Source organism: Lepus europaeus, chromosome 10 (genome assembly GCF_033115175.1).
Source record: "Lepus europaeus isolate LE1 chromosome 10, mLepTim1.pri, whole genome shotgun sequence".
Classification (NCBI taxonomy): Eukaryota; Metazoa; Chordata; class Mammalia; order Lagomorpha; family Leporidae; genus Lepus; species Lepus europaeus.
In genome coordinates this window covers 56,652,364-56,670,284 of record NC_084836.1, presented here as the reverse complement: position 1 = coordinate 56,670,284, position 17,921 = coordinate 56,652,364, and the positions used below count along the sequence as shown (strand labels likewise).

The 17,921-nt window shown below is 45.0% G+C and overlaps 1 protein-coding gene and 1 pseudogene across 1 annotated transcript in view; both read right to left on the bottom strand.

Moving 5' to 3' along the window:
• GNS (glucosamine (N-acetyl)-6-sulfatase) overlaps nt 1-4,336 on the bottom strand; it is a 46,331-nt gene extending 41,995 nt beyond the window's left edge. The window contains exon 1 of the mRNA XM_062203298.1: nt 3,988-4,336. Coding sequence (XP_062059282.1) covers nt 3,988-4,185 — 198 coding nt within the window. The 5' untranslated portion in view covers nt 4,186-4,336. The remainder of the gene's footprint in view (nt 1-3,987) is intronic.
• Nucleotides 4,337-16,433: 12,097 nt separating this feature from the next.
• On the bottom strand, nt 16,434-17,921 carry LOC133767653 (casein kinase II subunit alpha-like; annotated as a pseudogene).

Genomic DNA, 17,921 nt, shown 5'->3' with positions numbered 1-17,921 from the left:
AAGGCTGCACAGGAGTTTTGATTTTAGTCTGATAAAGAAACATTAATAACTATGATCTTGAAGCTGGCGCTGTGGCATAGTGGATAAAACCGATGCTTGCAGTGCCAGAATCCCATATGGGTGCTGGATCAAGTCCTGGCTGCTCCACTTCCCATTCAGCTCTCTGCTGTGGCCTAGGAAAGCAGTAGAAGATGGCCCAAGTCCTTGGGCCCCTGCACCCATGTGGGAAGACCCGGAGGAAGCTCCTGGCTTTGGATCGGTGCAGCTCCAGCTATTACAGCCAAATGGAGAGTGAACCAGTGGATGGAAGACTTCTCTCTCTCTGCCTCTGTCTGCGTAACTCTTTCAAATAAATAAATCTTAAAAAATTAACTGATCCTTATATTGTTAGTACTAGTACCATCATCTGTAGTAAACAATCATAATCGTGCTTAATTAACAAACTCCCACACAAGAAAAACCATATTGTACTGAAAACATTTATGTGTGTTCATCCAATCTGAATTTAAGACAGATCCTTAAGATCCAAGCAAAGACAGAGATTGGTGGGGTTAAGGTCATACAACTTTTTTTTAACAGGCAGAGTGGATAGTAAGAGAGACAGAGAGAAAGGTCTTCCTTTTTGCCGTTGGTACACCCTCCAATGGCCGCTGCGGCCAGCGCATCTCGCTGATCCGAAGGCAGGAGCCAGGTGCTTCTCCTGGTCTCCCATGCGGGTGCAGGGCCTAAAGACTTGGGCCATCCTCCACTGCCTTCCCGGGCCATAGCAGAGAGCTGGCCTGGAAGAGGGGCAACCAGGATAGAATCCTGGCGCCCCAACTGGGACTAGAACCCAGTGTGCCGGCGCCGCAAGGCAGAGGATTAGCCTGTTAAGCCACGGCGCCAGCCCAACAGTCTTTAAGCAGCAGCCAGGGGCCAGCCTTGAGGCATAGCAGGTTGAACCACTGCTTGCAATGTCAGCATCCCATGTCTGAGTCCTGGCTGCTCCACTTCTGACCCAGTCCCCTGCTAATATGTCTAGAAGGGCAGCAGAGGTTGGCCCAGGTAGGAGATGCAGACTCCCGGCTTCAGACTGGCCCTGGCTGTTGCAGCCATTTCAGGAGTTAATCAGAGGATAGATGCTTGCTCACTCTCTCTGTTGCTCTGCCTTCCAAATAAATAATTAAAAAAAAAAAAAAGCAGCAGCCAGTGTTATACTCTCATAAGAGCAAAAGTTGTACTTGACTCATTCCAAACAAAATTCTTTCCTCCAAAACCCCAAGGCGTCAGTTTCCGGGGCCCATGGTCAGCTGCTCTGAAATAGTTTTAATCATCTTGATTATGCCGTGGTTCTTTTTAACAACAGGAACTACTTGGCTATAAGCAGAGCAAAGACAGGATGTATTTATTCTTCCCCTACATTTCATCATAGCTCCTTCCCTCACTTCCTTGAGGTTACTTTTTTCTAGAGGCAATGATTTTAAAAAGACCAGCATGTGAAGTGCCCATCACGTCGTAACGACGCTTTATAGAAATAGGTAAGTAGAGATCTCTGGGCAAGACAGTAAAAATGAAGTCATCTCAGATAATACCCCAACAAGGAGAGGGAAATGCTGAAGATGATGCTGTTACACAGAAGACTATTTCAAAGACTGAAAAATTCTACATTAAGCCAAAATAACCCATTTGCTATAAATCCTTTGACTTGAGTTAGTGTGCAGGAGTTGAATACTGCTTATTTTGCCCATTAGGCAGCAATTTGTAATCTTCTTAGGGTCAGAGAATTCCCCTTCACCACAAAAATAAAGATACTACACACGATAAATTATATGCAAGGTCTTCAAAAATTCATGAGAAATGCACATCATGAAAAAAGAAAACACGAACGAATTTTAAAATTTTTGCACCAAAATAAAGTTATCCTTTAAATTCACATTTCCTCACTAACCTCTTGCTGTACCCTCAAATGTAAATTAAGTGGCTGACTCCACTGACATCAGTATCATCATAGCAGTCTAGAACAGGAGAAAAGCCTGGTGCTCTGGGATCATAAAACACCTAGGCTTTGCCCCTTGTTAGTTATGTGAACCTTGGCCAAGTCACTTCACCACCTTTCATACAGCAGGGGATACTCCTGCAATGATTGAAGCACGAGTGAAAAACACCTGATACTCTCCCTGGCGCCATGTAAATTCTCAAATGCTGTTACTATCTCAGCTCTTCCCCTTACGACATGCTTGACAATCAGTGGTCGAATATTCTGGAAAAGGCTACAAGATGCGGTAGAAGTCTCCAGAATGCTAGGAGCATTAATTTTGATTTGTTCCTTCTATTCAATGTTAGGTCCTCTCTCCAGTGTAACACTTTAAAAAAAAAAAAAAAAGGAATCTGCTATTGGTTTAAAGAAGCAAATAAGATAAGATTACTGTACTTAGAGATCTCAAATATGAAGACAGCTGCGCTAAGAAACTGAATTCTGAACACCAGATACTTAAGTAATAAGTCTCGTTTTAACAGATTTATCAGAGCTTGACCTTTTAATTAAATGTGTTAGTCCGTAATAGAGATGGTGTGTTTTTGGACAAAACATTCTTTAGGGATACTTTAAAAAAATAAAGGAGTTTTGTGAACAGGAGGATAAGTTAAGTGTAGCAGTTGGAAAGGTGGTGAAACCAAGGTAAAATCCAGGAGGGAAATTAAACCAAAGTGCTTTAATATCAACATGATTGTGTATGCACTAAAAGGCAAGGAGGAATACATGGAAGTGTGGAGTGAAAATGCAAGTATTTAAACATTGGCTAGAAAAGCCGCTCAGACTTTTGAGCCCAACCCGAGTAAGAAATTTACTGTACTTCACAACACAGAAGAGGGTACTTAAAATAGTTCACAGGAAGTGGAATTAAAGGAAGCTTATTTTGGTTCCACAAACTTTGAATCCATGCCTATGAGCATATACATTTAGATATGCTTACTATTACCACATGTAGCACACACCAACAACTTCCATTCTACCCGATTCCAAAGGGAAGCAAAAATGTTGGTAGCTACGCACTACCTTGATTTCACAACCCACCGGGTTGGCTGGGACTGAAGTTTGCAGGACATTGAGCCACGGTGTTGCCACACTGGCCAGGCATCTCCAGCCTGGAGTGTTTTCAGTTTCAGCACTTAGCTGAAAGCAAAAACAAAACCAAAAAACCGCAAGCAATAAGGTTTTTCTTTTCTTTTCTTTTTTTTTGAAGAGGAATGTTGGACCCCAGAATCAAAGGACTAGCCAGGGTTTTGTCCCGACTGTACCTTGAGGCAAGAGCTGACAAATATACCTTCAGCAAGCCCCTTTGATGAGTAGGGTTTGGGGGTAAATGTTCTGGAAGGTCATAAATTCCAGAACTTCTAAGAAACAGAGGCAAAATGAACTGTGCGGAAGAATGAAGTCCGACAACACCCATTAGGTAGAACACGAAATACTGACAGTATAAACTGCATCAGCCAGGTGTCCAATTAGACTGATTGAATTCCCTTGATTCCTGCGAGACAAAACACTCTCAATAGTTCCACCGCTTATCTACCGCGTTACTTCATGTCAGCACGTATTTATAGGTTAACAGGCACAGACACTGAACACAGGCACAAATGCAGAAGTGGCCTAGGTCCTTCGGAAAGGTGGCTGGACCTGTCCTCGGATCCGAACCCCAAAGGAAAACAATCGAAGCTTGGGTGCTCTCGGCCTGCACCTGCACCTCTTGGGTTTAACCCCTCCTCAGCTGGCGCCCATACGTTTGCGTTGAGATATGAACGCCAACTCCGCAGCAGTACGGTCCAGACAAGAAGCATGGTGTGGAACCAGAATCCTGCGGCCCATCTAACCTGCGTGAAGGGCCTGGAGTGGCAAAACCAAACCTACCCAGGGTCAAGGCAGCCAGTCCGGGGCGAGGGAGGGCGGGGCCGCGGGGAAAGAGAGCGAGAAGCCGGGGAGATGGAGGGGCGGGGCAGGAACGGAAGAGTTACCATGCCGCCGAGCACTTCGTCCTGGTCGTCGGTGAGGAGCAGCACCACGTTGGGCCTCCGCGAGCCCGCCGTCATCCCGGAGACCCCCAGGCAGCCGCCCAGCAGCAGGAGCAGCAGCGGCAGCGAGCGGCCGCAGGAGGGCAGGTGGCGGCGGCTGTCCCACCGGGGCCCACCTGGAGCCAGAGGCAGGAGCCGCATGGCGAACACAGCTCCTGGAAAACCCCGGGTCGGGGTGGAGGGACGCGCAGAACACCGAAGTGCGACCGGCAGACGAGTCGCTGGGCGAACCGGCTGTGGCGTGAAGGCCAGGGACTGGGGTCAGGCGTTTTCTCCCCAGGCGCGATCACGTGAGTTGAGGATGGGGGCGGAGCACGCCGCGTGGTCACGTGGCTGGCGGCAGTGGGCGGGGCGGCAGGAGGGAGCGGGCGGGAGGGCAGCGCGGGGCCGCGGCTGGGAAGGGGAGATGAAGCGGGGCGAGCCCCGGAGCCTGCGTGCCTCGGACTGAGGCCTCGTAAGCGTTCCGGTAGGACCTGTTTGTGAGCGCTTAGTGGAGCGATTAAAATGGAGGAAAGAAGCTGAAACGCGGTGGGGGTGACGGGAGGCTGCAGACGCTGGCCGAGGAGAGGACCTGCGTGCACTTGGAGGATCCAGGATGAGCGGGTGGGAAAGTCGGGGCTCCGCCGCGTGGAACTCCCGAGTCAGGCAGCGCTTACTCGGGGCTCTGTGCCGAGCCGTTTATCATTTTCTCCACAGTTTGTGAGGTGGGTGTTAACATTCTCATTCGGCTCAGCTGTTAAATGTGGCGCTGGATCGCAAAGCAGCTCTCTTAACTCCAAAGCCCGGTTATGTGTTTTCAAACCAACCTGGTAGCGTTACGCTAGTATTCCTTGTTGAGTTTTTGAAAACCCTCTTGCGAGGTGATACAGACATCGAACAAAAGGAAAAACTCTGAAACCTGGACACCCAACCGCATTTTTTAAATTTTTTTTTTTTAATTTTTTGACAGAGTGGACAGTGAGAGAGACAGAGAGCAAGGTCTTCCTTTTTCTGTTGGTTCACCCTCTAATGGCTGCCGTGGCTGGCGCGCTACGACCGGCACACTGCGCTGATCCAAAGCCAGGAGCCAGGTGCTTATCCTGGTCTCCCATGCTGGTGCAGGGCCCAAGCACTTGGGCCATCCTCCACTGCCCTCCCGGGCCACAGCAGAGAGCTGACCTGGAAGAGGAACAACCAGGACAGAATCCGGCGTCCCAACCGGATTAGAACCTGGTGTGCCGGCGCCGCAGGTGGAGGATTAGCCTAGTGAGCCGCGGCACTGGCCACCCAACCTCATTTGTAAGCAATCTTTAAGGGAAGTTAGTCCTTGAAGCTAGCAATTCCATATAACTTCTGTGGTCACCCTTGCCTCTCTGCTGAGATCTATAAAAACAAATGTTCCCCGGCAAGGCGAACTATCAGGTCACACCAAGGGACCTCAAAAATTCGTGGAAAAAGGAATTAAAGAGTATTCTTTCGGTACAAAAGTGTATTTTTTAAAATAGTTTTTATAATACTCATTTTCCATGAACTGTTTGAAGACAATACAACAGGAGCTAACTCTTTTCTAATAAAAGTGTATTTTCTCTAAACTGGACTGTCAGACAAGAAGTCTTAAAACTAGTGAAAGCATTATAAGGTGTGATAGTTGTGGAAACACTTTGAAACCCTACAACTAGAAGGCTTATAATGCAAAACAAAGTGTTGCTTTGATCTTATTACATTTTTCTTTTTCATAAGTAAGTCTACAGATGGCAAAAAAGAATCCTTTTTCAAAATGGAATTCTACCGCAAGAAAGAATTATGCTTGAAGAACAAGTTCCATCTTCAGTGATATCCAAAGTGTGGTTCAAGGCCTAGATTGTCGGTGCCAATTTTGTTCCAGATGCTGGGCGAATGCTTTGAGGACTTCTCTCTCCAATGAATTTTTAGTCCACTGTCATAGAGATGGGTGCTCTAATAGTCACCAAAGTGTATGAAACAATAAGTAGACACATTGTGGAAAGGAAAAGTAAAGGGTGCAACTAGCATTTAGGGAGTAAAGGGCTGACCTAGCCTAAGGTGCTCTGAAGGTGTGAACTTTGAGTGAAAGTCTCAGTAGGAGATAATCTGTCAGAATAGTAGGGTGGTAGAATGCCTCCAGGGCACAGAGTGTAGCATATGCAAAGGTTTTGAGGTGTTGCATTAAAAAACAACAACAACAAACCAAGAGACGTTTGTGTGGATGGAGCAGAGGAAAGGAGGGGCCTAGATCTGTGTTGAGGGTTTTGGTTTTTATATTGAGGATAATTGGAAACAACTTGGAAGAGTAGAGGGCCAACCTTGTGGCATAGTGGATAAAGCCACTGCCTGTGATGCCAGCATCCCATATTGGTGTCCCGGCTGCTCCACTTCTGATCCAGCTGCCTGCTGGTGGCCTAGGAAGGCAGCATAGGATGGTCCAAGTACTTGGGCCCCTGCCACCAATATGGGAGACCCAGATGAAGCTCTGGGCTCCTGGTTTTGTTCTGGCTACCCTGACCTTTGTAGCCATTTGGGGGAGTGAACCAGCAGATGGAATTCTGCCTCCCTCTCTCTCTTTTTCTTTTCCTTTTTTTTTTTTTAAAAAGTTTTATTTATTTATTTGAAAGGCAGAATTACAGAGTCCCAGAGAGAGAGGTCATTCTTCCGTGGACAAATAAAATTATATATATAATAAAATTACATGTATTTAAGGTGTGTAACATTTTTGTATATTTATGTGTTATTAAATGATCACTCTTCCTCAATTATTGCTTTTCTTATGATTGGAAGACTTTTTAGATATTACTTCTCAATGTCAGGATAATGTCTCTTTTCTCATCTTTATCACTTTGGTTTCATTTTCCAATAACTTTATCTCATTGCTTTAATAAAAAGATGACAACAAAGTACTGTATACATCTACAAGTATGGATTTTATTGAAGTATTCCAAAATGTCTTTCTAAATTGCAGTTAAAATGTTGTATTGGGGTTTTATCAACAATTTGAATAAAATTATTACATTTCATTTGTGTTTGGATTTCTCTTCTTAGTCATCAAAAAATGTTTTAAGGGATTGGCGCCATGGCGTTGTAAATTAAGCTTCCATCTGTGGCACTGGCATCCCATATGGGCGTCAATTCATGTTCCAATTGATCCAGCTTTCTGCTATGGCCTGGGAAAGCCATGGATTGCCCAAGTGCCTGGGCCCCCCTGCACTCACATGGGAGACCCCGAAGAAGCTCCTGGCTTCGGATCAGCTCAGCTGTAGCTGTTGTGGCATTTGGGGAGTGAACCAGTAGATGTAAGACTTCTCTTTCTGTCTCTCCCTCTCTGTAACTCTGCCTTTCAAGTAAATAAATTTTAAAAAAAAAATGTTTTAAGGTCTTTAAGTTTTCACTGAACTTGTGTTGCAGGCTTGAGCACCTTTGTAATGGGCAGACCATTTCATTATACTTGGACTCTTGAAGAAGTCCAAGTTGGTATATACACTTGAAACACTCCATATAGTAGCTGAACCTGAAAATAAAACACACCTGTTGGCCAAATAGTGCTGCAGTTAACAACTTCAGGTACTTTGAGGGATGCCTTTTTGATACAAAGTTAAGGCAATGGCTCATATTCTGCAAGGTGTTTTTTTGTTTTTTTTTTGTTTTGTTTCTTTTTGTTTGTTTTTTGACAGAGTTAGAGACAGAGAGAAAGGTCTTCCTTATGTTGGTTCACTCCCCAAATGGCCGCTACGGCCGGCGCTGCACTGAGCTGAATCCAGGAGCCAGGTGCTTCCTCCTGGTCTCCCATGTGGGTGCAGGGGCCCAAGCACTTGGCCATCTTCCACTGCCTTCCCGAGCTACAGCAGAGAGCTGGACTGGAAGAGGGGCAGCTGGGACTAGAACCCGGCACCCATGTGGGATGCTGGCGCCAAAGGCAGAGGATTAGCCAAGTGAACCATGGCACTAGCCCCTGCAAGGCAGTTTTAAAGAGCCTGGAGCTTATTGTCCTAATCATCCTAATAGCTGTGTCAACATAGAAGTGATTGTAAATATTGTTCAGCTGCAGGTTAAATAGCCCAAATAGGTTGTTATACTTTATTGAAGAAATCTTCATACAAAGGTTTTCAGTTAGCTAAAAAACTTCAAAATTGAGAGCAGGCGTTTGATGCAAATGGTTAAGACAACACTGGGATGCCCACATACATCCCCTACAGGAGTGGATGGATTCAAGTCCCAGCTCTGTTCCAGATTCCAGCTTCCAGCTAACGCATACCTGGGGAGGCAGCAGATAATGTTCCAAAAAACTGGGTCCCTGCCACCTAAGTGGGTAACTTGGATTGAGTTCTGGGCTCCTGGCTTCAGCCTAGCCCAGTCCCAGCAGTTGTGGGCATTTGGTAAGTGAGCCAGCAGGTTGGACTTTTGTCCATCTTCTCTGTGTCTCTGTCTTTCAAATAAATAAAATAAATGAATAAACATTAAAAGAACTTAAAAATTGCTAAGAGTTTCCTCTTAGAAGAGTAGCGTGGGGCTGGTGCTGTGGTGCAGTAGGTTAATCCTCCGCCGTGGTGCCAGCATCCCATATGGGCACCGGTTCTAGTCCTGGCTGCTCCTCTCCCAATCCAGCTCTCTGCTATGGCCTGGGAAAGAAGTAGAAGATGGCTCAAGTCCTTGGGCCTGTGCACCCGTGTGGGAGACCAGAAGATCCTGGCTCCTGGCTGTGGATGGGCGCTGCTCCTGCCGTTGCGACCATCTGGGGAGTGAACCAGTGGATGGAAGACCTTTGTCTCTCCCTCTTACTGTCTGTAACTCTACCTCTCAAATTAAAAAAAAAAAAAAAGTGGTGCACAATAATTGCCAGCTGATCAGGATCATATCCAGAATAGAATATGCAATATTATTTACTGCTTGGTTATGCATTGGACCTACCACTTGTATTTTTAAGTTTTATTTGAGGGAGAGAGGGATACTATCTACAATTTCACTCCTTCAAATGCTTGCAACTGCCCAACAGCAGCCAAAGCTAGGAACTGGGAATGGCAATCAAGGTTTCCCACATGGGTGGGAGGAACTCAACCACTTGAGTCAGTACTGCTGCCTCCCATAATCTGCATTAGCCGGAAGCTGTAATCATGAGCTGGAGCCAGGAGTCAAACCCAGGGAATCTGATGTGGGACGTGGGTGCCCTAGCCAGCATCTTAACTGCTAGGCCAGATGCTTACCCCTGGAGCCAGTACTGGTGGCACGGTGGGTTGCAGTGCCAACCTCCCATATGGGCGCTGGTTTGAGTCCTGGTTGCTCCACTTCCTATCCAGCTCCCTGCTAATGCACCTGGGAGGGCAGCAGAGGATGATCTAAGTCATTGGGTCCCTGCACCTGCGTGTGAGGCCCAGAAGAAGCTCCTGGCCTCTGGCTTCTGCCTGGCCTAACCTTGATCATTGTGCTACTTGGGGATTGAACCAGCAGAAGATCGTTCTGTCTGTCTCTGTAGCTCTGCCTTCCAAATAAATAAATAAATCTTTAAAAAAAATGCTCACCCCTTATTTAGCGCTCTTGAAATGCATTTTCTCATTTCAGTTAACTTCACAAATTGTTTTAATAAAATACGTCTTTTATTTTATTTATTTGACAGGCAGAGTGGACAGTGAGAGAGAGAGAGAGAGACAGAAAGGTCTTCCTTTGCCGTTGGTTCACCGGTGCTCCAATGGCCACCGCGGCAGGCGCGCTGCGGCCGGCGCACCGCACTGATCCGAAGGCAGGAGCCAGGTGCTTATCCTGGTCTCCCATGGGGTGCAGGGCCCAAGCACTTGGACCATCCTCCACTGCCCTCCAGGGCCACGGCAGAGAGCTGGCCTGGAAGAGGGGCAACCGGGACAGAATCCGGCGCCCCGACCGGGACTAGAACCTGGTGTGCCGGCGCCGCAAGGTGGAGGATTAGCCTATTGAGCCACAGCGCTGGCACGTCTTTTATTTTGACATTTATTCCCAAGCGAGTAAGCAAACAGATAAAAGCCAGCTATTACTTGAAAAATTATAACACTACTTTTCATATGACCTTTGAAGTGTAAATCTCTTTCCTTACACATTTAACAATCTCAAAACTTCTGGTTCTGACTATAGGGAGTAACAGTGCCAGACTAACTCTCCTGCTATAAATAACTAGAAAAAAAGGAAGATGTTTTCACATAGGGAAAACAGTACAGGAACTATAGGCTATGTGTGAAGGGCAGCAGTCAATTGCCTATTTTTTGCCTGGAGGCACATTCTGAGCCAAGAGAACAGGATAGATGATCTTAGAGCAATTTGTCTTGTTGACAACTTCGGAGGAAGTTAAGGGAGGTCGAAGCTCCTGGAAGCTGGGAGGGGGAGAGTTCCAGCAAGGAGGGTGCTACATCGATAAAAAAGCTAAAAAAATAGATGTAGATGTCTTCCTGAAACTTTGCTGAACACTGAGATGTGCACTCACAGGGTGAGGCACTAAGGTCTCGGAGAAGTTGGAGATGTCTGAGACCCTCGCAGCCAGAGGAGAAAGTCCTCCTGGATCATCAAAGACTTTAGGTAAAGAGCCTGGGAAGGCAGGCCCTAGGCCCTAGGAAGAGGCTAACCTACCCTGATGAAAAGATAGCCTGTGCCTGCACCAGCAAAACCTAGATACAGCCTTCAGAAGATTGTGCTGACCTGCAAGTAACTTGCTTTTCAGAGTGAGGCCCCACATTCTTTAAGGGAAGACCACAAAATCTAGATTCTCAATGGTACTAAATAGTTTCCTGCATCCCGTAAAATGACTACAGAGAATGCAAAACAGGAAAATGTGACTCATGACCAGGACAAAAAAAGATTGTCAGTAGAAATGGATAATAAATGACAGAGATAAAGAAGTTGGCAGATCGGGCTGTTAAAATCCCTGTTAACACCTATGTTCAAGTATTTAAAGGAAAACTTGAACCTCAGAGAAGTGGAAGATATTTTGATATATTTTTTAAAAAAAACCTCTAACAATAACACAACAACTGGAAAAAAATCATTGTATTGCCTGGAGTAACAGAAGATTGTACAGTATATGGGAGAAAAAGATATATCAACTTGAAGAAACAGCAAGAGAAAATACCCTGAATAAGGCAAAGAGGAAAAAGATGAAAATGAACAACAGTCTTTATGACCTATGAGGGAAAATCATTTAGTATACCAGTAATATAGCTCAAGTCCTAGAAAAAAATAATTATTTCAAGAAATAATAGTTAAAAATAAATTTGGAATAAAGTCTGATCTGAGGTCCAAGAAATTCAATGAACCTCATGCTGAATAAGTGTGAAGAAAAACAGTCTGAGACATTGAGACAAATCACAATCAAAATTCTAGAAACAAATGATACAGAAAAAATCTTGAAAGTAGTCAGAGGATGAGAAAAGTGTATCACATGCAGAGGTATAATAACAATGACTGTAATCTTCTCTTAGAACTTATACAAACTACAAACTATGGAATGAAATCCTTAGAGTACAGAATTCTCTGTTCATTGCATGCATTCATTTCCTGTTACTGTAATGAAATGCCTGAGGCTAGCTCTTTATAAAGAAATGAAAATTATTTAGTTCTAAGAGTACAGACAGCATTGTACTGGTTCTTGCAAGGCATCTCCTTGTGTCACATCACAGCGTGTGGTATCACAGTAGGGATGGGGGTAAGAAGGAGAGGTTATGGTGAGCAAGAAGTCTTAGAGGGGAAGGACAAGCCTCACTCTAAAAGCAACTCATTCTAGTGGAACTAAGTGGTCACACGGGAGCTATTTGGTCCTTTCTTATGGTGAGATCTCCAGTGGCCCATTTTTGTACTCAGCACCACCTCCTGAAGTTCTCATCACTGCCACGTTGAGGATCAAGCTTCCAACACAGGAACTCGGGGGACAAACTACATCCAAAATTTTTTTTTTAAATGGAGGCAAAACAGTGACTTTTTAACACAAAAAAGCTGAGAGAATGCATTATTAGCCAACACGGTCCCACCTAACTACAAGTACATTGGGAAACTGTTTCAAAAAAAGAAAGAAAGAAACTGAATAGTTCTCTACTATGGAGATTGGATTAATAATTTGAGTCATTCTACAAAGACTCTAGGCTCAGATGACTTCACCTTTGAACTCTATCAAACATAAAAAGAAAGAAACAGTATAATTCCTATGCAGATTCTTCCAGAGAGGAGAAGAGGAAAGAATGTTTTCCAATCCATTTTATGGGGTCAGCACTACCCTAATGCCAAAATCAGCCAAAGACATTACCAGAAAGCAAAACAGAATAACAATCATGAACATAAGTGAAAAAAATCTTTAAACATTTTTAGCAATTAAAAGTCAGCTATATAATCTTGGTGTTGTGGTTCAGTGGGTTAAGTTGCCATCTACAACACCAGCATCCTTTATGAGCAATGGTTCAAGTCCCAGCTGTTCCCCTTCTGATCTAGCTCCCTGCTGCTGAGCCTAAGAAAGCAGGAAAGATGACCCAGGTGCTTGGGCCCGTGCCACCCATGTGGGAGTCCCAGAAGGAATTCCAGGCTCCTGATTTTGGCCTGACCCAGCCCTGGATATTGTGGCCATTTGGGGTGTGAACCAGCACATGGAAAATCTCTCTTTCTCTCTGTGACTCAGTCTTTCAAATGAATAAATTCATTAAATCTTTTAAAAAATTTAGCTATATATGGAAAATGCAATACACTATGATCAAGAATGCAAGGTTGATTTAAAAATTCAAGAATGGGAGCAGGCATTTGACACAGCAGTATGTCACTCATTTCTTGGAATATTGGCCCACATCCAAAGGTGCAGGTCCCAGCTCCTCTGATTTTAATTTCCTACTAATGTGCATCTTGGGAGACAGCAGATGATGCCAGTCATGTGGGAGACCTGGATGGAGTTCTAGGCTCCTGGCTTTGGCCTGGCCCAATCTGAGCTATTGTGGGCATTTGGAGAGTGAGCAAGTGGATGTAAGATCTGTCTCTGTGCCTCTCTTTCAAATAAATAACTATATACACACACACACACACATATATATGATTTAGTTTTTATTTATTTGAGTTACACAGAGAGGAGATCTTCCATTTGCTGGTTCACTCCCCAAATGGCCTCAATAGTTGGGGCTGGGCCAGAACAAGCCAGGAGCCAGGAGTTTCTTCCAGGTCTCCCACATGGGTGCAAGGGCCCAAGGACCTGGGCCATGTTCTGCTGCTTTCCCAGATGCTTTAGCAGGGAGCTGGATCAGAAATGGAGTAGCCAGGCCTCAAACTGGCACCCATAAGGGATGCTGGCCCTGCAGGCAGTGGCTTAACCTGCTACGCCACAACGCTGGTCCCAAATAACAATTTTTGAAGAGTGAAAATAAACATGAAAAAATAAAAATTCAAGAATAAATCAGGGTGACTTACTCCACAGAATAAAAGGGAAAAATTATGTGATAATCATAACACAAGCAGAAGAAGTTAACAAAACTCAATATTCACTCAGTAAAAACTCAATGATATTGTGATACATAAGAACTTTATCTGATAAAAGATGTCTTACGAAAAACTTGCACCTCACATCCATTTTAGTGGTGAAAGCCTGCAGGTCTTCTCTGCCTGCTGGTACCAAGGATGTTTGCCCTCAGCACGTCTATTCAACATTATGCTGTAGATCCTAACCAGTTCAATATGAAAAAAAGCAACAAATGTGTGAAGAGATGCACACACAGACACATCCTGATACAACATGCTGAAAGGCAAAGACCCAGAGAAAATATGAAACAGTAAGAGAAGTCTGACTCATCACTAACAAGGGGATCTAACAAAATTAACAGATCACTCTGCATTAGAAATAATGAGGAGCTGATATTGTGCAGCAGCTGGTTCAAGTCCTGGCCGTGCCATGTCTAATCCAGAGCCCTACTAATGCGCCTGGGAAAGCAGAAGATGGCCCAAGTACTTGTACACCTGCCATGCATGTGTGAGACCTGGTCGGAGGTCCTAGTTCCTGGCTTCAGTCTGGCCATTGGGGCCATTTGGGGAGTGAACCAGTGGAAGATTCTTTCTTTCTCCCCCCCCCCTTTAAACAAATAAATCCTTTTTCCTAAAAAAAAAAAAAAATGAATGAAAGCCAAAAGGAAGCAAAATGACAGTGTTAGAAAATTATCAAACAAGAATCCTATTTAATAAAGTATCCTTTAAAAAGGAAGGCAGGGGGCTGATGTTATGGTACAGGGGGTTAAGCCAATTGGGGAGCAAACTAACAGATGGAGGCTCTCCCTCTCTCTCTCTCTCTGCCTTTTAAATAGATAAATAAATAAATATTTTTCTAAAAAATGAAGGCAATCTAAAAACATTGAAAAGCAAAAATGGGAATAATTTGTTGCTAGCAGAGTTTCCTTACCAGAAATACTAGAAGTTCTTTAGGCTGAAAGTAAGTGACTCTAGACAAAAAGTGCTTTGGTAAAGGTAGTTATGTGATTATAAAAGCAATATAAATTAATTTTTCTTATGTGTTCTTTTGTTCTAAAAAGTAATTTTATAAAATAATATGTACATAATATATGTATTTAACTTTTATTTGAGAAGTAGAGAGAAAGAAGAGCTTGCCTCCATCTGCTAGTTCACTTTTTATATGCCCTCAGTGGCTGGCATTGGACCAAGCCAAAGCCAGGTGCTGGGAGCTGTGAACTCGATTCAGGTCTCCCACATATTTGGCGAGGACCCAGTCCCCTATTGCCTCCCAGGGTGTACCTAGCAGGAAGCAGGAATAGGTGGCACAGCCAGGAGTTGAACTCAGGAGCTCTGATTTTGGATGCAGGTGTCACCAGCAATGTCTTAAGTGCTGCACTAAATGCTTGTCCTTGAACCGAATTTTATTATTATTATGGTTATTATTTTAACCTTGATAAATAAAACCAAACATTTATTTACACCAAAGAATTGCAACAGTGGATCTTCCACATATGAAGGACAAAGTATTACACATACACACACAGCAAGGGGTGGAGAGTGTCTAGTTTGCCCGCAATTACTGGTCTACCATTTCCGTTTCGTTGGAGAGTGGCTTTGCTCCTGGCTCTCAGACACATGTACAAAGCTGAGGAGCAGTTATCTCACTAGATGGCGTGTGAGCCAAGGGGAAGGTAGGAGGAAAGATGTTAGAGAACAGAATGAAACTCAGTGTGGTCACATCTTCCATTAGCTCTTAGAGTTGCTAGCACGAAGCCTACATAGAGAACGTTTGTCTCTTTTGTGAGCAGCAGTAATTTATGCCCAGGAACTAAATTCAAAGGCCGAGTCCAAGCAAGCTGACAAATATGTTTGCCTTCCCCTCCTACCAGCTATGGAGCACAGCATCTTGGAGATGAAAGGAGAAAAGACCAAAGAAAGGATCCTGGGAGGGAAGAATCACAATTTTGAACTAAACAAAAGCTAGAATATGAGTTGGATTTAAGGTTAGGTCAACAGAGATGATTTATACTGAACAGAAGTTTGTGGGATCTGTCTGCACTTTGGGTAGACTTCCAACATCTCAGTGTATCTAAGACATGCTTCACCAGCATCAGTAGGGTAAGCCCGCGGAAGCTCTTGTGGAATAAGGTGATGGGATGAGCAGCACACCGCTCTCAGAGAGCTGGGGTCCTCCCTGCCTCCTTCCTTCCCGCCTCCCTCAAGAAGCCACGTTTTTGTATTCTCTGTAGAAGAGCATGGGAACAAACGCCCAGAGTGTGTGATGGTGGGGATGGGGAAATCCCCCCCAAGTGCAGCAGATGGGTTCAGCTGGTTTATCTTTGTTCCTGGTGATGAGGAACTGAATTTGGAAGAGGAAAAAAATTTGTCTATGAAATATTTCACCTACAGGTAATTTTTCAGGGAATCCCAGTTATGAAAAGTTCAAGTTAAGAAAATCAGTGTATTATAATTTTTTATGATTGGACTGTTATATTTGTTATATTTCTATTTTTTAAAGATTTATTTATGTATTTGAAAGTTGGAGTTACACAGAGAGAGAAGGAGAGGCAGAGGCAGAGAGAGAGGTCTTCCATCTGCTAGTTCACTCCCCAACTGGCAGCAATGGCCGGAGCTGTGCCGATCCAAAGCCAGGAGCTTCTTCTGGGTCTCCCACACTGGTGCAGGGGCCCAAGGACTTGGGCCATCTTCTACTGCTTTCCCAGGCCACAGCATAGAGCTGGATCAGAAGTGGAGCAGCTGGGACTCGAACCGGTGCCCATATGGGATGCTGGCACTTCAGGCCAGGGCTTCAACACGCTGTGCCACAGCGCAAGCCACTGGACTGCTATATTTCTACAAGCAGCGGTTTAAACATGGTGCTTCTGAAGTGTTTCAGTCCTCGCACCAGGCACAAGCTGTCCCAAGGAGAGGGTGCACTTCCATAACTCTGTCCAGGCATCAGGAGACCCCTGGGGCCCTTACTGCTGAGCGCCAGTGTCAGCTGGAACAGGCATCCTCAGGGGTTGGCAGCAGCAATGACTGGTGAGCCTGCCAGAGGTCTAAGGGGTGATGGGGTTGGCACTGAAAAAATCCCTGATATCACATTGGCACTGCTGACAGGTGTGCTGCCCCCGGCACATGCTAGAGGAACCCATTTGAGCCTGGTCCTTCACAACAATACAGAAATAGGAGTGTTATATGGCCACCCTTGCAGTGAGTCCTGATGGGTGGTCATATCGCAGCAGCTTGTCCAGGAAATCCAAGGCCTCAGGGCTGACAAGGTGGTGGTCTTCACTGTGGACAAGCGTTCTCATCATATACAAGAGTTCCCAAGATACTGAAATATGGGTCTAATCAATATTGTATTGTCAATATAGTCCTACAACTCTTCTGCCCCTAGAACCTTGGTTATCCTTACTAACTGATCATAACAGTCATGTCCATGGAAAAATGGCTCCTTCCAGATCATACTTGTCAGCATATAACCTAAACTCTATGTATCCAAACCATAATCATACATCCGATAGTCTCCTAGTAGCTCAGGCCCTTTGAAGTATGGAGAAGTAACTCAGATGTTATATTCTTGGCCAGTAAAACTGAGCCAAACTCCAATCTGTTGTTGGTTGTAGCTTTTTGTGTTCATGATCAGTGGTGACATTATGCGGCTTCACATCTCTGTGCATAATTTCCATGCTGTGGCAATAATCCAGGGCCTTCAGAATCTCATAGTCTGTTAAAGTCTGGTATAGTTGCTTGAAGTCTGTGTTGTTTACCAAAACCAACACAAGAAGGGGTTCGTGACAAAGAGTCTTTGATGGTGTTTGCCAGTGTAATGATGTTGGGTCCTCCTCTCAAATTCTCCAAAGTCTATTTCACAATTAATTTTCTTCTTTTTTTACTGGCTTGAGAATTTTTTTTTTTTTTGACAGGCAGAGTGGACAGTGAGAGAGAGACAGAGAGAAAGGTCTTCCTTTTTGCCGTTGGTTCACCCTCCAATGGCTGCCGCGGTAGCGCGCTGCGGCCGGCACACCACGCTGATCTGAAGCCAGGAGCCAGGTGCTTCTCCTGGTCTCCCATGGGGTGCAGGGCCCAAGCACTTGGGCCATCCTCCACTGCACTCCCTGGCCACAGCAGAGAGCTGGCCTGGAAGAGGGGCAACCGGGACAGGATCGGTGCCCCGACCAGGACTAGAACCTGGTGTGCCGGCGCCGCAAGGTGGAGGATTAGCCTAGTGAGCCGCGGCGCCGGCCCTGGCTTGAGAATTTTAACAACAGTTTTTTCATTGTTTGCAATGCTGATGGCTTCAGATACTTCTCTGTATTTACCCTGGCCTCATTTTGAGCCTGCTGGTAGTCAACTTGACTTCCGCATTCTACCACATGTGACTCACAGTCCTAGTGCTCTCGGGGTCTGTATGTATCAACATCTGTGAAAACACTTGTCCTTACTGGCATGGGTCCTGACAT